This window comes from Saccostrea echinata, unplaced genomic scaffold (assembly GCF_033153115.1).
Source record: "Saccostrea echinata isolate AGI-Se365-2 ecotype Australia unplaced genomic scaffold, CSIRO_AGI_Sech_v1 ptg000025l, whole genome shotgun sequence".
In the NCBI taxonomy this organism is placed as follows: Eukaryota; Metazoa; Mollusca; class Bivalvia; order Ostreida; family Ostreidae; genus Saccostrea; species Saccostrea echinata.
Genome location: NW_026889774.1, coordinates 27,548,293 through 27,573,016, shown reverse-complemented (window position 1 = coordinate 27,573,016; position 24,724 = coordinate 27,548,293). Strand labels below are relative to the sequence as shown.

Sequence of the window (24,724 nt, the reverse complement as noted above, 5' to 3'; positions counted from 1 at the left end):
ATAGTAAATGGCTACACCCTTAAGGGTGTAAACAAACGATTCTAAAAAAAAAAAAAAAAAAAAAAAAAAAAAAAAAAAAAAAAAAAATAGCACAAGTGACGGGAAAATAATGTGTGAAATAATGCAGAGATGAAATGGACAAATAAAATGTTAAATTTATAAAATAAGTCTGACTAAAATAGATGTAACATATGTAACTATGTGTGTTACGTATTCTATAAAGTCCTTAAAGAAGTTAAGACCACAACTTCAAGAGACAGACATACCTCCATATCGATTTGCAAAAGATGGGTTAGATTTGTCGGGCCCATACCCTCGGTCTTTATTAGGAAATAAATATATATTTGGGTTTGTTGATTTATTTAGTGGCTGGCCTGAGGCCTCTGCTGTGCCGGATAAAACAGCAGAAACGATTGCTCATTTGATTTTAGAAGAAATCTTTCCAAGATATGGGGTGCCTTTGCAAATAGTCATTGATAATGAGACAGAAAATGAAAACAGAATTGTCAAAGAAACCTTACAAGAACTGAACATCTCACACGTTACTACATCGTATTACCATCCACAAAGTAACGCAAAAGTTGAACGATTCCATCGTACAATGCATGATGTTTTATCCAAGAAATTACAAGACAACTTAACAACATGGGGCATACATCTCAATCAGATACTAGCTGCTAGTTCTCGCCCTTTTTCTTGCTTTACAACAGGGATGTTGTTTTGCCCATTGATAAGATTTTGAAACCTTGACGCAAGTACATGGCTGAAGACCTTCATAAAATAGCGCTTCAGGAACAACATAAAACTTTCACCGCGTTCATAGAATAATGAAAAAAGCAAAACAACGACAAATGAAATATGCAAATAAAAACACTGTACACGAAGAAATAAAAGTGGGAGATCCAGTTTATTACAAAAATAATCAAAAGCAAAGTAAATTGCAAAGTAATTGGAAACCCTTTTATTGTGTTACTGAACAAACTACACCAGTAACATTCAAAATTAAAAATCACAGTTGGACGTTTGAGCTGTGAAAACACATAAAGAACTCTTGCGATTGGCATAAGTAGATTGGGAAATTCCAAAAGAGGAAGACGGTAGACCTATTAGAAATAAAGCGTATGCAATACCTCCTGAAAGTGACGAAACAGACAAAGTACCTGACATTGATGACCCAAATGACATTACACCATTAGCTAAACATGCTAATAGATTTAGAAAGGTAAGAGACAATTGGTCTGACGAGGACGACATACCTTTATGGGGATTGTCTAAACGCCTAAAACAACGTATACAGTCTTACCCTGGACAGGATTTAGAATCTGAAGAGGAAGAAGATTCCAGTGACAGTGAGACTATACCACAGGCTTCAGATTTTGATGAAATGGACATAAATGAATGTTACATTCCAAAGTCTCGTACAAAGAAAATAAAGCAATATAAATCGTCGAATCATGAAAAAAAAACAGTGAAAACGTTAGAAGCTGCACTTAAATTATTACTCTAGTCTTTTAACAATTTTGTTGGTGAACAATTTCATTGAATTTTCATGATTTGAAAGAGTAAAATCAGATCAATTAATTGGATAAAACTTGTGCTACAGTTAGTAGCGAGTCTGGGTATGACATATCGGAATAAGTTTTCTGAACTAGTACTCAAAGGACATTATAATGAGGTTTAATCTTGAGAGGCATGAATGGTGTAAAATATGAAAAGAAGGTCTAGGATTACGCTAAGTAATGTGTCTGAGTATGACATTACATGTAGTTAGATGAAGAAATCTAACCTAGAATAAAATTGAGACTTGAAAAAATTATTACATGGTTGTTTTCTCTCTGTGAAATTTCGCAGCCTCTGTGTGACTAATCTAATCATTTCTGGTACAAAAGTAAAATACATTTTGAATGACCATATAAGTAATGCTATTAAAACGTCACATGACTATTTGTGATTTCAAGTTGACTCTTTGTTCACAATTCTTTAATGCGAATTAATAAGTCACAATTTTAATTTTATGTGACCCTCTTAATTCCACATTTACAAGATTCAGCTTATAAATTGAAAAGAATTAACTTATGAATTAAACAACTAAAAAATATACAAAGTATTTCCTTAACTGAGAGTGGTTGACTGACATTGGTATATACGTTCTCCTGGGTATAATAAGTTCTATTATTATAGGGTCAGTAATTTTGTTCTATATTTTAAAAAATGTGTATGAAAGGTCAAGGTCAAATATGTATTGATTGTTCTGAAAGAAAAGTCCTAAATATAATATTTCAACCAATTGTTCAGAGTTAAAAATGACAGAATACCTAGAAGGCAAAGAGATTGACCATTCCAAAGTTCCAACTGCACCAGTAATGAGCGTGGAAAATGCTGAAAATATCAGGGTTTAAAGACAATCAAATATCCAGCTACAATGGTTCTTATGAAGCAGAGGCGAAATCCAAAAATGCTGATGGTAAACAGCCACAAAAGATCAACACCTGTATCCATGTCTCGGACTGACCAGTAACAATTATGCAGAAAATTTAATTAACCAAGTTACTCTGTTGCAGATTGCAATTATGTGTGTTTAAGTTTGCTGTGATGCATGAACACTTATTACCACTACACGATCACAAACATTATGACAATCTGTCATGTCGGGGATGTCACCGAGTTTAAGGGACATTCATCATTATCCAGTAGATATCACCCAGTTAATGGGGACATTCATCATTATCCAGTAGATATCACCCAGTTTATGGGGACATTCATCATTATCCAGTAGATGTCAACTACCCACAGGATGTCACCAAATCTGAGGGGCATTCACCGTATTCCATGAGATGTCGCCGAAATGCAAAAATCTTGGTCAAGATGATGTCGCTGTTTTTCAAGGGACATACGTCATTATTCAATAAACAAATCGAGATATTCTGATTGGACATCTGTGTGTTGTGTGTTATGAACATTTTAAAGTGATTAATTTATGGGCATTTGAACCCATTGTGTTAATGCTTTTCATAAAGTGAAGCACTGGTCAATGTTTCCTTTAGTTTGGGGAGAAATGTGCATTTATGTAACACAATGAGCGTATAAATTATAATTTTAATGAAAATATTAATTTATACAGTGCATTTATTTATGCTTCAATATTTTTTTATGAATTATAATTGATACTATCAGTGTGTAAAGCGACGGACAATAACATCTTATTATGAACTTGTTTACAAACTCTGGGACAATTTTTTGCCTGTATCTTATTTTTAAAAAGATGTGAAAAACTGTATTGAAATAGCTTTATTAAGTTTTTAAAAAATAGCTTGATAAAATAGCTATGTAACTACTCCAAGCTATATAGCTAAATCAAGAGATTGTGCAATTTTTATACTATACGTTTCACTGGGTTAAAGATTTTTTAAACCAAAAGATTTGCAAATTAAAAGAAAATGACTATGTACATGTAATTTTAGAGGTTAACATGAAAAAATAATGTGTAATTAATGTTCTGATGATGCGATGGTTGGGGTGAGCGCAGTTACGTAAAAATTAATGGATACCTATTGTTTAGTTTTAACTTGGATCCCTTGTTTATTTTCAAGGTCTAAATTATGACATCATATGACTTGAATTTAGTTGCGTTTGTGTAATGAAGTCTGAAAATGCCAAATATTGAACAAAGAGCATTTAATTTACTATATGTCTGCAATTTTCATGAGAGAGAGGTGTATTGCAAATTTATTTGTGACCTTTTCTTTGGTTATGTGAGACTTTGAACCCAAGAGTACATGTAGGTCCACAGTTAATATTGAAATACAATCTATTTGCAGTGCATTATGGGTCCAGTGCATACTGCAGAAAAAAAAATCATTTAAATAAATGTGCACAGTCCAAATTATGTCTTCAGCCTGGTGTTGCTAAAGAGCTCACGGTATGAGCAGGGCTTTGCTGCACTTGCTATAATGTTGAATTTTATTTGTAAAATAAGCATGCTGCAGCTTTTAGTTCTAAGTATGAAATATAGCTACATGTAATAGTTGTTTCAGATTTACAAACTCATTTTATCAAATGCAAAATTATACGTTTTGCCCATTTTTGTAAGCCTTGCTTGCTATTCATTAATTAATCTACATGATTTTTCATTCAGCTTTCGATTTTTTGTTGTAAATTGTCCTGGTTACCGGCTTTGAAGAAAAAATGGCGGGTGTTGGGTTGGACACAAAGATATACCCTTCAGACAGGTATGATCAGGTCACCTTTTCCCCGGACCAAGGAGGTGCTGCTTCCTCCTCAATGCCGGACTATAGGAAATACCAACAGGAGAGATTCTATGACGTTCAGACATCGCTAACACTCGAGGAGGCTCGTTACTCAGAAATGCGCAAAAAGATTCCGGGATTGGGTCGAATTCCCAAGGATCGCTTTCATGAACAGGACCCGGATTCAGAATTTCAAAAGGTATAGTTGTTTAATTAATTTGTAAGTCAAGATTAGCTGTTTTAATAAATTCAGTCAAATCTTCTTGTCTCGAACTCGATGGGACCGAGAAAAAACTTCGAGATATCCGAGAATTCGCGATATATATAGAAGGTAAAATACTTAAGAAATAGTAAAATACTTAAGAAATACATGGTAAGGACTTCAAAATCACTTCGACATATCCATGGTATTAGAGATATCCGTGTTCGAGATACCAAAGCTCAACTATTTTTAATAGAAGAAAAAAGACATATGAAAACATAATTTTTATTTCTTCTTATAGTTGATAGTTTAAGTGCTTAGAATTACTCAATGACAAGACCTTTTTAGAAGAAAAATGATTTGAATTCATATGTTGAATATTTATTTAAATTTTTTTGTCAGAGGAAAAAAGAACATATAACGTTTGTAAAGCAGCATTTTCGACAAATAGAATGCAGTAAATTTGTGCCAAAACCAAACCAAACCTCAGTCAAGAAAATAAGGGACTTAAAGTAAGTCTAAAGACAGAGTGAACTTTTAGTATAGTAAGTTTGAAAAAAAGACGGGATCTTGTAGTAAAAACTAAATGGGAGACTTAACAAAAGTGTCATATTTATATATAGCAATCAGTATTACATTATCAGTTTGGTAAAGGTTTACGAATTTGTCTTAATTACAAGGTGCCATTGTGGAGAGGTTTTGTCAGAGCATGCTGGACTATCTAATACTCAACCAATGAATAGTGTGCAGAGAGATATCGTGGAGGCCTATCTTATCCCAGACAGTAGTATGTAAACACTTTAACTGATAATTACTAAGACAAAAATGGGTTCATCTTCATTGAAAAGATATCTCAACTTTGCATGATCTTTAGAAACAATAATGCATTCCAATGATTTTGTAATTGTTTTTATGAAAAAAATACAGAGCATTGTAACGGTACCAGTTCACATGTTGGTGCCTTGTTTTTGTAGAATTGCGAAGCATCATAAATCGAGAAACACTCTTCAAAGCCCCACCAAATAATATACCTGTAATTCCGTGGAGCAAAGAGGAAGCTTTTCGGGAGAATATTTGTACGACATTTGGAAAAATAAGTTTTGTAAACAATGATAACCAGTTAGGGGGATCTAAACCTGCGAAGGTAAGACTTTCCTTAAATCTCCAGCAATAAAAAAGTGGTAAACGTGTATATTTTTATTATCATAATTTAAAAAAACAGAGGTCACTGTGAAACTCCAAGAAATATAAAATTACAAGTGTATTTTTTTAATACTTCTGAGGATGTTTGAATGACAACACCTGTGTTTTTTTAGTATGTTCGACTGAGTCACAAGGATTCTGTGGACAAATGTCTAGAGCTGATGGAGAAGCATTGGAAAATAATGGAGCCTAAACCCCCGAGTCTGTGTATCTCAGTGATAGGAGGGGCAAAAAGCTTCAAACTGGACAACAAAATGAGAGAAACTTTCAATACTGGTCTTATCAAGGTAACAACCTCACCCCCCTGTACTTCCCTTTTCATGTTCCATTCAATTATTTACATCTTCATACACCTACCTTCCATCAAGCATATTTTCAGCAGTCTTTTTTCCTGCCCAACCTTCTACATTTTTCTCTCATACATTGTACCTTCCCAACTTTTGAAACTTTGTGCCCTAAAATGAGTTAATTTGGCTGTACAATGGAGATTTTCCACTATTTTATATCCAGAAGTGTCAGATCTCCTATACTCTTTTGTAAACCCTAAATTTTCATTCTCCACTTTTTAAAACCTACTTTAAGTAATTCCTAACTGTTCAAGCTATTGGATATTGTTAGATTAATGAATAACATTTAATTAACAATTCATCTTTGGGGGAAAAAACCTGGATTAGCTACAGTTGTATTTGATTTCCATAATATTGACAAATGGTTTCAAAGTCTCACCAGTACTTTAAGTACATACATTCATCCTTCATTGTTCTAGTTGCCTTTTAATTTTGTTTTGTTCCAGGCTGCAAAAACGACTAACGCGTGGCTGATCACGACAGGATCAAATGTCGGAGTGATGAAGGCTGTTGGTAATGCAGTCAGTGAGGGTCAGTCCTTCTTATGGGACAATGACAGAATCACCCACACGCTGCGCCTGATTGGAATCGGGCCCTGGGGATATGTGAAGGACAGAAAGATGCTGGAGAGTGATGGAAATGTAAGTCATCAAAAATGAAAGACTCTGTACGCTTTCTCCTAGTGGCCTCCATGGCTCTCTCCCTTTCTCCCCTCTCTCTAGGCAATAAAAGAAGTTAAGATAGATCAATTTTTGTAGTTCCTTTATTTCCTATTAGTGTAGTCTTTGAATTCAAGTTCCCAAAACCATATATTACAATGTATGTCTTGTTACGTAGAAAAGAAAAGTTTACTTTGACTGACCATGCAGTAGAACATTTACCCCAATTTCTTTACATGATTGTTTGAAATACATTTCTGTAGAATTTTGGAACGATGTTATTTGGGTTCCAAAATATTAGCTTATAGAACTTTATCCACTTCTATATTGTACTGAATAAATATTTTACTGAGTTGCATTATTTTGTTTCCAGTTTTTAAGATAATAATAAATAATAAAACAAATTTATAAAGCGTTAAATATTAAAAAAAAAATTACTCTAAAGCGCTGTGCAATAAAATGCAAATAATCATAATGATGAAATATATGGAGATAACGAACAGTATTCAAGCTCAAAAGTCCATTATACAATACAAAATAGGAGCAGAGCAAACACGAACCTCCAAACATCAGAGGTGGGATCAGGTGCCATGGAGGAGTGAGCATCCTCTGCCGACCGGTCACACCCGCCGTGTGCTCCTTGTCATGATCGGGAAATAACGGAAAAATCCGTCGACAATTCAGTGTGTAAATAATGGCCTAACAATTAGTATGAAAAACGTCAGTCAGCATTTGACTCAATGATAAATTGTATTTGCTGACAAGGTCATTGTATCGACCATAGAACTTACGAAATAATGACTTTAAACGAGACAGCTGATATTCTTGTTTCATCAACTTATTTGTCAATAATTTACCTCGTTTTAGAAATTGTGCATAGAAGTATGAATAATTTAATTAATTTGACATTTGTGTATTAGAAATTATAACATTAAAATTCTAAAGTTATATACATACAATTACTTCATTTGAAAAACTGTGAATAGAAGAACTTCTTTTGAGATTTGTTGTTAAAATTTGTGCGCCATGTATTTAAAAAGCTATTCTATAATAGTGTGTCTTTAAATGTCTTTTAAACTGGGCCTGTTATATGTCATTAAGAAGGAGGTCGTTCCACAAAAATGCTGCTGCCCAACTGAGCCGACGTTCGCCAAATGTCTTTGTCCTGATTTTTGGAATAACTAACCGCGATGTTGACTCAGATCACAGTGATCTAGCGGGCTTATGTTCAAGTATAAGATCCTTGGTATAAGATAGAGCTAACCGTGTAACGAATTGGTAGACGTGTCAAGATTTCATATTGTGGCCGAAAATAAACGGATAGCAAACGAAGATCTGCTAGAATAGGTGCAATGGATCCCGTTTCGATGCTCTTGTACGAGGGGTGATCAAAAAGTTCGCAAACTATCCTATATTTACAAAACCACAATTCAGGTCAGAATGAAATTTGGCACACAAATAGTCATAAACATGTTCTATAAAAAGTAGCTGTTAAGTAATGATTTGGTCCATGTTTATGACGTTATAATGTGAAAATGACGTCAATAGGTTGATGACGTGACAAAAATGGGTGACTCAGTTTGTATGGAACGGCTGTAAAGTTTGAGGTATATCTTGGAAATTCCTTTGCAGTGGCATATAAGAATTTGAACAATATTTATGAAAACAAAGGATTTGCAAGAATTTCAATCATTAATGGTTTACGCCATCACCGTTTTCGGTTTTCTCTGTTATGTTAAATAAGGGGTATGACGCAAGAGCTTTATCTTTAAAACGCTTGAAAATATGGATGCTAGAAGCGGGTCTTTTGATTTTGACAAGGCAATAGAATCGTGGACTGTTGAAAAATTCAAAAAAGAACTGATATCCAGAGGAGCAACGACGAAAGGCAGAAAGGCAGACTTAATAGAGAGGTACAGGACATACAGTAATTATTTACATGTATCACGAATGAAAACTTTTATTCGGCTGTTCAGTTGCGTTGTCAATGTAAACATATCGAGCTTAGTCCAACCTACCCAGTTATCGTTTTCGAGTTGTTGTAAATGAATATGTGTTATTTAAGTGTACTACTTATATGGTGAACTAGGTTAAGAGCATACGACAGAAACAGAAAATTTGAAAGTGACCCAATCTTGATACCTACCCCCTTGGAAGTTTCATGGCCTTCAAAAGGATTCCAACAACTTACAGAGATCCACAGAGAGGTTATTCCACAACTCTGTTTGGAACAAATTGACCTGTATTTTGTACACAGATTGGCCGGTAATTTATTAAATTTTGATGCTTAGTAGTAATAATTAGTAAGAACTCAGAATCTTAATTAACATCATTTGATCTGTTGATACATGTATTCCAAAAACTACAAAATGTATTAGATTCATTTAGTCATTATTATACAGGTGACAAACAATGTTCTGGGGACGTAAAGGCGATTGAAAAAGGCCGAAACCTGGTGGAAAGTAGGCGAATTCAAGCAGTTTCATTTCTGTTTGAAGAAGGTGATATGTGCCTGTCAGGTATTGTTGGAGCATCCATGAAAAATAAGGTAAAATGTTGAATTTAGTAGTAAGTTATCAAAAGAACTACTGATATATTACTTTGCAAACTATAAAATTTACATTATACAGTCAAATTCAAAGGTCTGTCCAAAACATGATTTAAGTTCCTCTGAGTCACAACATGTTTTTCATGACCACAATGTACATATATATATAAACACTTGCCATATAATCTACATTACCAGGTATCTTACACTTTCAAGTTAAAACTTGATAAAGTTACTGGTGATATCCTCAACTCACACTGTGAGTGCCCTGCTGGCCGTGGACCTCATGGTACCTGCAAACATGTTGCAGCATTTGCTCTCATGCTCTCAAAGTTTGTGTCAGGAGAGGAGATGTATATCGAAAAGTCCTGTACTGAAAACTTACAAGTCTTTCATAAACCACGGTATAGTTACAATGGTAAGTATTAGTTAAAGTACATTAAGCAGTACTTTACAAGAATGTTACAAAAGGTGGATGAAAATGTATCAACAAGTGTACTTTCATCCTTTTTTTCCACATTAAAAATATAATGTTTAAAATACAATGTTTAGTGGAAAAATCTAAATAATGAACAATGAATTCAGTGGGGTTTTTTTTTTTTTGCCCCTCAAAATTACTCGGCCAATCAGTGAAATTCCATATGAAAAAGTACATTTTACACTGCAGGTTCACCAGTGAAAGCTGAAGAGCTGCCAATGAAAAGAGGGCTGACAGAGGATATATTTGAAGACCCCAGACCAGTGAAATACAGGAACAGTACTGGATTTCCAGATAGAACCAGAAACTTAGTCTTTAACTACTGTTCTATGACGTCAGAAAATTTGACCTATCGATATTTACATTCCAAAGCAGATATGCAGGTACATGCATTACAATCTATTTTGATTTTTATTCAATTTACATATTATTAGTTCTATAAAACATTTAACATTAAAAAATTAAGATGTTTCAATCTCAAATGTACATGTTTTTATTTGATAGACAGCTACATTAGATCACGATTACCTTGAGAAGCCTATCACTGAGTACTGGATAGACAGTGCTTTACAAGTAAGTCATTTACACATTACCCAAAATGGCATTGTTTTTATTTTAATGAAAGTCTTGAACTTCTATGAAGTCTGAAGTTTTATCATACACAAAGTCATTAAAAGCCAATGTTGTCTTTTTCAAAAGAAAATTTGCTTTGTCTGAAACATTTTGTTAATGGTTCAATAGGTTACAGAAAGAGAAGCAGCTGCTATTGAAGAGAGAACAAGAGGCCAGTCATCATCAAAGTCTTGGTTTGAAGAGCGTAAATGGCGGTTGACCTCCTCTAGATTTGGCGACATTTGTTTAGCCACTCATAGGAGAAACAAGACTAAATTATGTCAGTCTCTTATTAGTAGTTCAGCAGTTTCTTTTCGTCATGAGGCCACCTCACATGGTAGAGTTTATGAAAACAAAGCTATAAGTAGGTTTGAAACTAAATCTGGCCTAAAAGTGAAGAGTTGTGGTTTGTTTGTATGTGTACAAAAGCCTTATTTAGGTGCTTCACCTGATGGTTTAGTATCGGATGATTCTTTGATTGAAGTCAAGTGTCCGTATAGTGGTAGACATGAAAAGATATTTCCTGGAAAGCATTTTAGTTTCCTTGAATTTAATTCCAAGGGTGAGATTGTTCTGAAACACAATTCAAAGTATTATTTCCAAATACAAGGTCAGCTGTATATTTCGAAGAGAAAGTACTGTTACTTTGTAGTTTTTACTTTTAAGGATGTCTTTGTGCAGAAAATTGAAATCGACCAAGAATATTGTGAAGGATCACTGTTACCAAAATTAGAGTTGTTTTATGTACAGCACTTCCGACCTTTTTTATCATCTTTACTGTAAATTAAACTAATGCCATATTTGTTTTATTGGCATCCTGCCATACATAATATTCTTATGTAGCTACTGGAAATTTATGGTATTGTACCCTATATATTTTTACCATTGTTTATGAAATGCTGAAAATTATGTATAATGTGCTTGAGTGTCAGAGAATGTTAAAGGCTTCCTGATCATTTTCAAAAACAACACCTACATGTAAAATGATATAAAATTCTCATCAGTATTCTCATAAATGCTTGTCAGAAGTAATGTTTTATTAATTGTTAATAGCACACTCTAGAGTAAAAATAATATATTTGTTGCCTAAAAAATATTTTCAAACAAATCTGACTCCTTTTTTTTTTATTTGACCAAAACTTTTATTTCATTATTTCAAGACATGCACACAAAATGTCAGGAATATGAACATTTTGAAACTACTTGTTAAGTTGAAATATGCTGAAAAAACTCTCTTGAGATTCATTGTATGCACAAGACAAATTTACCACATTTTGACATATAATGACTTATAATGAATTGCTGCTTACATAAGTCTTTTTAACCCCCCCCCCTCTTGAAAAGTGGGAGGGTATTTTGTGATCGAGATGTCCGTCCGTCTGTACGTCCATCCGCTTTGGGGTACCCATCTCTTATCTGCAACTCCTCTTTTACCACTGAATGAAATTTAATGAGACTTTCACAGTATCTTTGTTATGTAGTGCCACTGTGCACCTATTTTACTTTTTGATCTGACACTTATTTTGGGTCTTCCAGAGCAAAACATGGACTTTGCCATTAAAATCATATGGGGGGGGGGGGTATCATTTAGTGAGCTTAGTGCTCACAGTACCTCTAGTTTATTCTCCATGGCTTTAAAAAATATTTTGAACTTAACAGATATACCAAATTACATTCATAAAGAAGCAAAATCGTACGTCCCTGTCACCATAAGCATGCTTTACTGTATATTCCATATTGCCTTAGATCAGGCACTTTTATCAACAATACAATTTCTGAAATTGGACAAAATAAAACAGATGTACACAATTCTGGAAGCTAAGGGAACTTTCGACATTGGTAGCTCGTGTTTCAAAATCTTAAACCTCTTGGCAAGACCAATCACCCTCTCTACATGAATGCGTTTAGAAGCAACTCTTCTATCTCTTACTATGTCTTCGGGGCTAAGCTGACTCTTACCCTTTAGAAGAGTAGGGGTGTTAACACAAACATTTTGATTTGCAAATAAATCTTGAACTAATATTCCACGGTCTGCCATTATGCTGTCACCAGCATCAAATTTAGCTTCATTTATTAAGGAAGACCTTTCAATAATTTGTCGGTCTGATGCGGATCCCCCATAAGCAGAAGATATATAAGATACTGCTCCATTGGGAGTTATACCAACCATGGTTTTAAGGGTATTTTTGTGCTTATATGAGGACCATGTTTTGGACAGAGCTTCAAGATTTGAGGGTTTGTGGATCGGTTGTTCGGTTGCATCCAAGATGATGCGTGTATTAGGGAACTTTTTAGCAAAATCGGTTGGCATGTGTTCCTTAATGATATCCTTTGAGGGCCAGAATTGTTCCTCTAGCTCCTTAAATTGAAAATACAAAAAGTTGATCCAAGTTGTTATAATCTTTGAAACAGTTGACTCACAAACCTTAAAAAGCATAGCAAGCTCCACATCTTCTTTTGCTTGTCGGAGTTTAATCAAAGTTAAAAAAAACTGGTCTTGTGGGCTTAACAAAGCACATTTATAATTCAAATCAAAAGCTGCTGGTCCTAGAATGTTAAAGATGAGCATGAAATGCTCATAGCCATTTAAGCCAGTGTAATAGGAAATCATCTTACTGTCAAGCTTCATTCCTTCAATTGAAAATTTGCCCAGTGTAGGAATGTCACACTGAACTTCCTTTTCAGCTGTTGCACACTCAGCTCGTAGATATTCTGGCTCAGATGATGTATCAGAAGGTGCCTGTTCCAGGACAACTTCATGTACAGCCATATCATCCATCTGTACCTCTGTGGTAAAAGGAGTGTCTTGAACAGTCTGTTGAGTGTAGCCTCGCAGCCTCTTCCGCTTTGATCTTTCTGTCTCTTGGAAAGTCTTTGTACCCGTGCACTTAAAATCAAACACAGAAGGGACAGCTCCATGTTTAAGTCGACTTCGTTCACCTGTCACAGATGTGCACTTTTTAAAGATACATGCAGTATATTACAAAGAAGGGATAAAATTCAAAAGGCTTTAAAACTGGCAGTGCCTAAAGTAATTTAATTTATGCATATTATATATTGTAGTTAAATACTGGAGGCTCTGATCAATACAAAGAGTTTCCATGACAATAATATGGGATCATTTCACTAGTATTTTTCGTATTCAATATATATATACCAAATAATCTTGAATGAATACATACCAAACTTTAATGGTAACACCTGAAATAGAAGTAAAAGAAACCACAAAGCAACGCATACTAAATAAAGAAAACCAAATGACAAACGAATACAACGCAAAATTATTGAATAATGGAAATCTTTAAATTATTCAACCAGAATTCGAATTAAAATAAATGCTGAATTATATTCAACGAGTCTAGAGATGCTAACCTGACTCTGTGTCTTTGTAGTCATGCTCGGTGAAGTGTGCATGGCACACAATGTCCTCCTTTCCAGGATTCCATAGATTTTTTGTCTTCTGATCCATCCTCTTTATTGCAACTCTCCATTTTAATCTTAAATTTGGTTCTGAGGGAAATTTGTGTCCCCCAAAACGACCGCAAAGTGGAACGCAACAATATTTCACCATTGTTGACGTCAAGCGCTTCACTGATTAAGCGTTTTTTATTATCCCCCATAAACCGTGACTAAAATTTAAAACCGGGAACGGTGATGGCGTAAACCATTGGACTGATTGTTTTAGAGAAGGAAGGGAGATGGTTAAAAATGATGTTTGTTCTGGTGCCTATTGAAAGTATGCTGGGAAAGAGATGTACTCGTAGTTGAGCAATCTTTTATGAAAGATCGCCAAGTTACAGTTTGAAAGTAGTTCAATATCTTAATAATAAAATAATTATTAAAAATCCCTAAAATATCATTTACTTTAGATTTTAAACATATCAGATATGATAAAGAGAACGCGCCTATACTTGATTCTTATTTAAAAAAACGAAGCATCTAAGACAGAGGAGTGGGGTTATGGTGGTCCCCATGCTCATTCTGGTGAAGGATATATTTACACACCCATCTTATTGCTGAGATTTGGCCATATGTGACAAATAGACTATTCTTGTTATAAAAAATAACCTGCATTTTATTTATTATGAGACTCGGAAAAATCTTTTTGCTATTGTGAACAGAACGCTAAAGAGCATGCACGTGACCGCCTAGACCACGTGTTTCGCCCATGGACAGAACTGTGACAGATGTGCATTGAAACCTGAGGGGATTACTTTAAAAAGTAATACACACTAAAACTTAATTTTATTTCTTTTATTGGAGTAATGCAATTAGTTCGCGAACTTTTTCACCCCTCGTAACTAGACGAGCTTCAGTGTTCTGGACTCTTTGCATCGGTTCTAGTGTGTTCTTTGAAACTCTATATAGTAGGCAGTTCCCATAGTCCAATCCGGCAGTGAAAACGGCATTCACCATGGTCTTATAGACTTCTTTAGTAAGAAAGTGCCGTATACGTCCAATATTGCATATTTGGAGTTAGCACGACTTGAAGACCGAGGACACCTGTTTTCCATAGCAAGGTGTTGACCGAAAAAGACACCTAGGTTCTTCACACAGGGCATGCTTTCAATGAAATTATCACCAACTTTAAGTTGTAATTTTGTTAGATGCCTCTGATGCTGCCTTGTGGTGAAGATTATTAACTCGGTCTTATCTTGGTTCAGTTTGAGTAGGTTCGATGTCAACCATGAACCAATGTCGCTAAGGCACGCTTCAAGTCGAGAGAAATAATTTTTCCAATTTTCCAGTGCTTTAATAATCATGTAGAATTGTGTATCATATGGTTTGGAGAAAAGGCAGACCAGTTTCGGCCCGAGTACAGATCCTTGAGGGACACCAAAGACAGCTGTCTTGAGTCTGATATGGTCACAGCACAAGTTTCCTTTCACATCACTCAATGAAGGGTTTTTGACATGAGGACGTGAATGTTGTATTTCACTGGATGATCGTGTAACAAGAAGTTTAGAATATGTCCGTGAATTTAGGTCGGCATATCAACGTGTTGTGTAAGATTGCGGTCATCAAGGTATTGTAACAACCAGCATGCCTCAGGATTCCCCAATTGTCGACATGAAAATTGACATCACCTGTGATTACTACCTCTTGTGGAAATATTGTACATGTATTCAACCCATCATATTATGATATGCTTATTAGAAATAATATATTGAATGTATATGTAATTTTAATAATTATTTGCTAATTCCAGGGTCGTTTTCCTGTGCATTTTCAAACCAGTAATGTAATTATTCATGGTAAACCTGTCCCCCTGAATCCTAACCACACTCACTTTGTGTTTGTTGATGACGGAGTCAGAAATACATACACCGGGGCCTCAGAGTTTAGGGCTCAGTTTGAACAGAAAGTCTCCAAGCCTACAGAAGGTACTCAAGACAATTTTTTATATGTACATTGATGCATGTTCTTTTCCTGATTGGTCTAAATTGATGTTGTTGAATACATGAAAAGATATTTAAAGATCAGTATTTACTCATTGTCGTACGCCATGCAAATTTGTGTCCATTTTAGATCCACGGACAGAATGAACATTGTAAAAATCCTGTGGCTTGCAATGATCGGTTGTACATTGTTATACAAAAACTCTCTCTTTTGTTACAAATATTTTTAAAGTGTATGTCTCAAATGTACGGAAGCCCATTTAGGACCTATTAAACAATATTTTTGAATTCGATATAACGAATAGTTGAATTTGTTATAACAAATTTAATTCGTTATAACAATTTATTTGAATTCGTTATAACGAATTTAATCTGTTATAACAAATTTGTTGAATTCATTTGTTGAATTCAAAAATTGGTTATAACGAATTAAATTCGTTTGAACAAATTCAATTCGTTTAAACGAATTCTAAAATTTGTTATAATAAATTAAATTCGTTTGAACGAATTCTAAAATTTGTTACAACGAATTAAATTCGTTTAATCAAATTCAACAATCAGGGCCTGTAGAAAAATATATATGAATTCGATATAACGATTTGTCGAATTCGTTCTAACAAATTTAATTCGTTATAACAAATTAAAGAATTCATTTTAACGAATTCGTTATAACAAGTTTTAGAATTCGTTTTAACGAATTTAATTCGTTATAACAAATTTTTCAATTCGTTATAACGAATTCAACAAATTTTTTATAACAGATTAAATTCGTAATAACGAATTCAAAGAAACTGTTATAACGAATTAAATTCGTTATAACAAATTTTACAATTCGTTATATCGAATTCAAAAATATTTTTTGATAGGTCCTAAATGGGCTTCCGTACAAATGTTTATACAAGTGTGTAGTAAAATTGTCAGATGATGTCAACTTTTTATTGATTTTTAGCCGGAGGTTTAGGTATTCCCGTTGTTTTGGTGATCTTGGAGGGAGGAACGGATGCCATCCATGATGCGATGGTGACCCTAGCACACAAAATTCCCGTCGTTGTCTGCTCTGGAACTGGGCGAGCAGCTGACATCTTAGCTTATGCCTACTCTCACACTCGCAGCAAGTAAGATTTATATCCCTTTGAAATTTCCTTTTACAATTATATCAAAACAATGTTATTTGGAAGATTCTGAAATGTTCAGCTATGTAATACTAATACAGTGTATAATCAAGGTATAAGTTCTGCATGGATATATATCTGTCTACTAACTAACTGGTTATTTGTATCATCTTATTTATATTACATATATGTATTTTTCTTGAAATGGTATATAGTGGATGGTAACTCGTAACTGCTGTACATTTCGTCATACTTCTGATGTACTATGTCTAATACTGAACTTGCTCAATAAACAATTTTCTCTTAGTCTAAGATACATTCTGATCTTTACAAAATGACAATACTGAATTTTAAAAGCTAACTGAAGATAATTTGACCATTCTCTCTCTAGACATGATTCCAAAATTCACAGCGATCGGTAACTAAGACGCCAGTTTTGGTTAGTGCTAGTGTTCTGTCCTCTCAGTTTATTATAACAGCAGCTTGGTGTGACATGTTTGTTTTATCCATAAAACAAACATGTCACACGACATGTGTCACCTGCAGAGCAAAGCGAACTTAGGGATCACTTTACCCGGCGTCTGTCTATCTGTCTGTCACACCTTATATCTCAAGAACTGTAAGAGGTATGGATTTGATAATTTGCACATATATTGCTTGGAACTATGGCTTTTGTAAATTACCATGGTAACCGAACTCTTGACCCCTGACATTGACCCTTGACCTACTTTGCAAAATAGTTCATGGTTACAATATACAGCATATTTTTGACATACAAAAGGTAAGTGAATGCTCTTTAGCATGTGCTTTGTTTGACATAAAACATTATGAAAAACAACAGCAATACAATCCACTTGACCATGACTTCTGACCAACTTTGTAAAAAAAAAATACCACGGGCAGTTTAATTTAACGTATGGCTTATGAATTTTGAGAGGCAGGGTTTAATAATTAGCATTTATACATATTTATGAGCTCAGAATACTGTACTTTGAAAATGCATGATATTCAGATACCACACAAACATGTTTAAATATTTCGGGATCGGTATTCCACAATGGATCGTGTAGACTGACAATTAGTGCAGACTGAAATCTCTTTGAAGAATTGTTGGAAGACTGTATTTATAAAATGATTAATAATTATTTCAAATAATTTCAATTGAATTATTCATTCGAGGGTTGTGGTACTATATTTTCTTTGATAGTCAGATTCTATCGCAGTCTTCTCTTATCCATGTATGTTTTTTTTATTTGCAGGCAAATGCATGAACTATCATGCTAGTAGTAAATAAATAGATGACACTCTAAGATTTATTTACATCTTTAATGAAGCTACAAAGCAGGCGACACATGCGTTCCCTGAGACACTCTAGTTTTCATCTTTAAACACTGAGCACTTGCAAGAAATGCTGCAGTGCTTCTGTTTTTCTGGCCTCAAGTTTGTTTGAAACATTAAAAGTTTGTATAATACACAAATTCATCAACACAAGACATAAAATATACTACACTCATACATGCTATGAACACGGCCATAATTAAGATTCATAAATGACAAGCATAATGTTATGTTAATTTATACATGTGTATATACCACCAGATAAATAGGGTAGGCCCAGATGTATTTAAATTAGATTAGATTGTCTACATCTTGTCATTCGGTTCATGCTAATTACCTTAATTTTGTCACAGTGTGATATGTTCTTGAGTTGTAATCTGTACCTTTATTTTGAAATTTGTTAGTCACAATACCGTATAGCGGGCTTTTTGGCGAGTGTAAAATGTGGCGTTTTATTTGGCTAAAGGTGTGACAATAATTTTGGCGTAATTTATTTTAGCGGATACAGGGTTCCAATTCTTTGCAGAAGAAGACTAAGATGAATACTAAATATATTAGCGATTAGAATTTTAGCGGGCTAGTACCAAAACGCAATAATAAGCCTAAAATAACCCGCTATACGGTATGTTCCAGATGATATCTGACTCTTAAGTGTGACTATGATATACATAATATCTATAAGCTGGCTATTTACATTATACCCAGATTATGTTTAATGTTTGACTTTTTACACAGTAAGGGAGAACTGAAACCCAAACATGAAGAGAAGTTGAAGGAGAAAATATTTGATGCTTATGGAGAGAGATGGAAGGAAAAGGATATTGAGGAAAATCTAGAGAAACATTTGAGGAATGTGAAGAAATGCATGGAGCATAGAGACTTGGTACTTATAGATCTACATGTATTAAACTGTGTACACAAAATAAAGGATGGAAATTTCTTAACTTTTACTCCTTTCTGTATTAGCCTGGTTTTATATCAGATTCTATTTGGTAATTGATTGATTGATTATTTGCTGTTTAACGTCCCTCTCGAGAATTTTTCACTCATATGGAGACTCCACCACTTGCCGGTGGAGGGCTACAAATTCTGACCTATACTCGGCATTTACGGCCATCGAGCAGTGAGGGATCTTTTTCGTGCCAGCACCTACTGCGACACATGACCACGGTTGATACGGTCTCATCCGAAGGACCGGTCTCCACGTCCCACAGTGGGATTCGAACCCGCGACGTAAGGATCAACTGCTTTCTCCACGACTCTAGACTATTTGGTAATGATTTCTATGTTAATTAAATCATCATCTTAATTATTTGAAGAAATATTTATTGAAAAAAATACTTCAGGTTCCAATTTTTATTATGCATATAATATTTTTACTTATTACAGTAATGTTCTGATATTATGTTGCCATGGTTTCAGATCAACATTTTCCCGATGAACAAGCATGAAGATTTGGACATCGCCATTCTTACAGCGTTACTGAACTGTACGTATACAGATGTAGGATAAATGTATCAATTGGATTTGTCGATTTATCGATTTTTAAAGGAAATATTTTCAAATTGCTATCACAGTTTTTTCTAAAAAAAAAAATAAATAAATAAATAAATAAATAAAAAAAAATAAATAAACCCAAGAAAAAAATACAAAACAAAAACAAATCCTACACTCGTTGAGATCGGTGAAATTTTCTTAGGTAAGTTCTGAATCAGTCACTGTATTCCCTTTTTAAGGCGGACTTTTTAATCATAAATTGATTCCAGTCATAATGAATTTCGGATATTTTGTAGTTTATCTACTGAAAACGAACATGTTGCTGTTTTTTTTTTAATGAAATTTATGTCATTCATGGGAGGCACTAAGTCCGATTTATGACGTTTTGCAGCTAAAGCAGGAGAGGCTTCAGATAAGATTCGGCAGAACCAATTAAAGCTGGCCTTGACCTGGGACCGGGATGATATAGCTCAGGAGGAAATCTTCAGGGAAGACGTGTTATGGCCATCTGGTAAGACTCCAGGACATAGCTCTAATTTTGTTTAGACATTTCAGTCATATTAAAATTACTTTAAACACGAAAAAAGCTATCTTCATGTCAAGGTTTTTATTATCTATTTTCTCGTAATCATAAGACTGACATTTTGGAGATACACATACATATTTATTTAAAACTTTAATTATTTACGTTGCACCTTAAATATGGATTCCTGAGAGAAAATTCCAGTAATTGTTTTGTGAAATTTTGAAAAAATGTCACGGAAGACTCTGTAAAGATTAAGTTACCAGGAATAGAAAAAATGTCTAAAGATGCATAATGTTTATCATGAGTGCTGTTCAACTTGTTACATGAATTTCAATTCACAAAAAAGTATGAGTGTATTTTCTTTCTAAGAATTATTCGAAAATATTTGGAGGTTTGGAATAATTTTTATCTACATTGACTGTACATCATTCTGAAACATTTTAGGGAGTTTGGATGATGTTCTAATGGAGGCCATACTGGAGGAGAGGGTGGAGTTTGTGGCCCTGATTTTACAGCAGAATGTGGTGATGAAGGAGTTCCTGACCACAGAAAGACTGCAGACACTCTATGAAATGGTCAGTGTCCTAATGCCTTCTACAGATAAATCAGCTGTGAAATACTTTCTCTTTACCAACATTATTCTTTGTGTGCGGTATTTTTTAGCTCACCTGAGCCGAAGGCTAAAGTGAACTTTTCTGATCAAAGAGTCTCCGGCGTCCGTCTTTCGTCAGACTCTGTAGTATGTACACTTTTCACATTTTTGGCTTCTTCTCAAGAACCACTGGGCAAATTTCAACCAAACTTGCCACAAAGCATTCTTGGGTGAAGGGAATATAAGTTTGTTCACAGGAAGAGCCGCGCCCACTTTCAAGGGGAGATAATTAAGAATTTGTGAAAATTTGGTGGCATCTTTTAAAAATCTTCTCAAGAACCACTGGGCAAGAAAAGATGAAACTTATGTGAGAGCTTCATTACATACTCTAGATTCAAATGTGTTCATATAAAAATTACTGGGGGTAGGGCGGGGCCAAATGTCTTTAAAAATCTTCTTCTTGAGAACAGGAGAGCCATGATTAGTCATATTATAACAAAAGTATCCTGAGGTATTGTAGATTCAAGTTTGTTCCAACCATGACCCATGTTTGGGCCCTGGGTGGGGCAGGGTCAAAACAATGGGTCAAAGTTTAACCTAGAAATATATAGGTGTCATAATTAAGGGGTATTTGAGTAAAAGGCATTGAAGACTTCAAATAGTGGAATGACCTAACAACCCTTGGAATGGACTAGCCAATCCAATGGGTATATAAGGCAAAGCTTTGGGAAAGTCAGGCATTCAAAAGCTAGCTGAGGAGGATGGATGTTGAATCAGCAATAAAGAAGATAAGGTATTCCATCCCTAATAGCAACAGATTCAATAAAATTGAATACATAACAGATATATAGGGGTTGTATACTCGGTATATTTAGACATAATTCCCATTTATTACTATAAGCATATAAGGATGTGTCCTAAATTATTACCTTGAATTTTGGTAAGAGTTATCTTCCTCTGTTTTTAATTAAGAAAAAAAATCAATTAAAAAATGTTGTCAATTGTCATTCCAATTCTAATGTTTTAATGCGTCTTTTCACCACAGCATATATTGATATTCTTATTATTTGAATTTTTATTTTTTTAAAAATCGTTTGTCCCTATAGATTTCAATGCAGTCTTTGTTAATTAATTTCTTCTTAGTTAATTACATTTTTGTAACTTTTTCTTGGTAAATTCTTTTCTACTGTAAAATGCTTTAAATTAATATCAGAGTATTATGTACACGATGGACATTTACAGATAGAGAATTTGGTCCCATTAGGGATGGAAACCAAATCAAAAGAAGATTGAGACTCCTGTTCTTATCTATTAATGGGAACGTAGGGGAGAAACACGGTGAAAGTAGTACCTTACTCAGTCCCCGTCTCTAGATAAGAGAAAATTTAAGTACCGTGTGATATACCCTCAGACAGAGGTGTCTTAATAATCATTCTTATCATAAACTCAGACAGAGTAAAAGTAAAACTTATATATCCTTTGTAAGAACCTGTTCATACACATTAAATAGGAAATATCTTTAAAATATTCTCAGGAACAACTATGCCATTATTAATCATATTTATACAGAAGCAACCTTAGGTATTGTAGAATCAAGCTTGTTTAAATTATGACCCCCATGGCGTTGGGGGCTCAAAAGAGGGCCAAAGTTTTGCATAAGAATATAGATCATCTTGAAAAAATCTGCTCAAGAAAAGCAAAACCATGATAAGTCATATTATTACAGAAGCATCCTCAGGTAGTGTAGATTCAAATTTGTTCAAAATTAGGGTGGGTAGGATGGGGTCACAATGAGAGATCAGAGTTTTACATAGGAAAACATACATGTAGGCAAAAAAATCTTTAAAATTCTTCTGTTCAAGCACAGCAAAGCCATGATATGGAAGCATCCTGAGGTAGTGTAAATTGAAGTCCCCCCCCCCCCTCTGTTCAATACTGAACTGATTTCTGCTTCATACCAGCCAATGTGCTCAGGTGAGCCATGTGGCCCATGAGCGTCTCTTGTGTATTAACTTTTTTGATCTTCTTTAATGAATATTTCTCACTGCAAATCATTTATTTAATTGTGTGTTTATGTTAAATGCTCCTTAGGTCATGAAAATTAATAGTGCATGTCGGATTTCAAACTGAAGAATGAAGAATAAAAGTTGTCATGTTTGAATAATAACTGTTTACAGTAATGAGTTGTGTAGTCAAAACATATTGCAAAGTCCTATTAATGCAAGGCCCTATTAGGGTTGGACACAGGTTTTTGGTATTCATAACCGAGTAGTTATTTAAAAATTACCTGTACAATACCTTTTCATTTATACCAGTGCCCATATTGCTATTTTATCCTTTTCTCCTTAATGTATTTAAAGTATTCGAACTAATTCAACAAAAGTTAATTGTAAACAGTTTGGAAAGATTAAATCTAATGTTGTAAGGTTATGAAATGAGACATACTGGGCCCTAAATATTGGCGGATACAAAACTATACATTGACATTTCTTTTAATAAACAGATCACTTAATTAAATTCTGAAATGCTATAACTTGATTTTTCCTAACCTTGAGAGTGAGTTTGTCAAACTTGAACTTAGTCGTAATTGTGAATCTAATCCAATTGTATATCATCGTTTCAGACAATATTTACCTGTAATCTTCTAAATTTATATGTTGTTTCTTAATAAAAGGTTTCAATGAAAAAAGAAATTATAAATACCTTATCATTTAATCATTTATGTATCGAAACAATATTGTTCATGAAATATATTGAAATAGCAAAGTATCGCTATGAGATGTGCACATGAAATATATGGAGATAACGAACAGTACCCAAGCCCAAAAGTCCATTAAACAATACAAAATAGGAGCAGAGCAAACACGGACCTCCAAACATCAGAGGTGGGATCAGGTGCCACGGAGGAGTGAGCATCCCCTGCCGACCGGTCATACCCGCCGTGTGCTCCTTGTAATGATCGGGAAACAACGGAAAAATCCGTCGACAATTCAGTGTGTAAATAATGGCCTAACAATTAGCATGAAAAACGTCAGTTAGCATTTGACTCAATGATAAATTGTATTTGCCGATAAGGTTGCCGTATCGACCACAGAACTTACGAAATGATGACTTTAAACGAGAGAGCTGACATTCTTGTTTTATTAACTTGTTTGTCAATAATTTACCTCGTTTTAGAAAATGTACACACGCAGAGCACGCTCTCGAGCATCGAACCAACTGAGAGATACACACCCCGTACGCAGGTGATGAAGGTATATTGCTGCACAAGTAGGGGAAGTTGACGATTGAAAAGTTAAAGTCATCACGTTTATCATAAAGCTTTGTTGTTAGATTACCATTAAAGTCTTTTTCAAGTAAAATATCCAAATTTGAAACAGATGTGTCAGACTCTGTGGTATCTTTTATCTCAAGCTAAACCAGGATATATCGTATCCACATAAGAATGGAGATAGCCATTGTTAATTGACAATACGTCGTCGATATATCTAAATGTCGAGTTGAAGGCCACAGCAAGTGTTTTCTTCTTTTCACGTACAAGATTTAGGACAAATTCTGCTTCATATGAATACAAAAAAAAGTCTGCTAATAACGAGGCGCAATTGGTACCCATGGAAATTCCAAAAGATTGTTGGAAGACTTGGTCTCCAAAAACCACATAGATATTGTCAATCAGAAACTCAAGCATCTTTTTAATGTCAACTTCAGAGTACTTGTGTGTACAATCAGAATGTTTTTAACAAAAAAATTTTGCAAATGAACAATGACAAGGTAGCTATATTTACGAGTTCCATTCCATTACATGTAACATATCAATTCAAATATACCGCTATGATATCACACTGTTTCATTCTTAAGGGTATCCAACGCCAGACCCAAAAGATAAAGGAAAAAACCCATTGTAGATTAAAAGAGGAAGGAATGTAATGGTTTAACCCGTGGGTATCGGTCTGGGTAGCTCAAT

General features: G+C 34.4%; 3 protein-coding genes across 3 annotated transcripts in view; 2 read left to right on the top strand and 1 right to left on the bottom strand.

The window, feature by feature from the left end:
• The first annotated feature begins 4,183 nt into the window (after positions 1-4,183).
• Positions 4,184-24,724, top strand: part of LOC133192292 (transient receptor potential cation channel subfamily M member-like 2) — a 54,499-nt gene continuing 33,958 nt past the window's right edge. The window contains exons 1-12 of the mRNA XM_061328306.1: positions 4,184-4,446; positions 4,852-4,961; positions 5,130-5,236; positions 5,424-5,593; positions 5,766-5,939; positions 6,446-6,640; positions 15,506-15,680; positions 16,645-16,810; positions 18,881-19,028; positions 19,568-19,634; positions 20,034-20,153; positions 20,613-20,743. Of these exons, the coding sequence (XP_061184290.1) occupies positions 4,186-4,446; positions 4,852-4,961; positions 5,130-5,236; positions 5,424-5,593; positions 5,766-5,939; positions 6,446-6,640; positions 15,506-15,680; positions 16,645-16,810; positions 18,881-19,028; positions 19,568-19,634; positions 20,034-20,153; positions 20,613-20,743 (1,824 nt within the window). The 5' untranslated portion in view covers positions 4,184-4,185. The remainder of the gene's footprint in view (positions 4,447-4,851; positions 4,962-5,129; positions 5,237-5,423; positions 5,594-5,765; positions 5,940-6,445; positions 6,641-15,505; positions 15,681-16,644; positions 16,811-18,880; positions 19,029-19,567; positions 19,635-20,033; positions 20,154-20,612; positions 20,744-24,724) is intronic.
• Positions 8,444-11,105, top strand: LOC133192371 (uncharacterized). Its single transcript, XM_061328386.1, has 7 exons — positions 8,444-8,571; positions 8,748-8,923; positions 9,061-9,206; positions 9,405-9,624; positions 9,874-10,067; positions 10,189-10,257; positions 10,426-11,105. Exons 1-7 carry the CDS (start codon positions 8,444-8,446, stop codon positions 11,077-11,079), a joined length of 1,587 nt encoding a protein of 528 aa, XP_061184370.1. The 3' UTR covers positions 11,080-11,105.
• Positions 12,044-13,895, bottom strand: LOC133192795 (uncharacterized). Its single transcript, XM_061328802.1, has 2 exons — positions 13,669-13,895; positions 12,044-13,236 (listed from the first exon to the last, which is right to left on the bottom strand). Exons 1-2 carry the CDS (start codon positions 13,865-13,867, stop codon positions 12,044-12,046), a joined length of 1,392 nt encoding a protein of 463 aa, XP_061184786.1. The 5' UTR covers positions 13,868-13,895.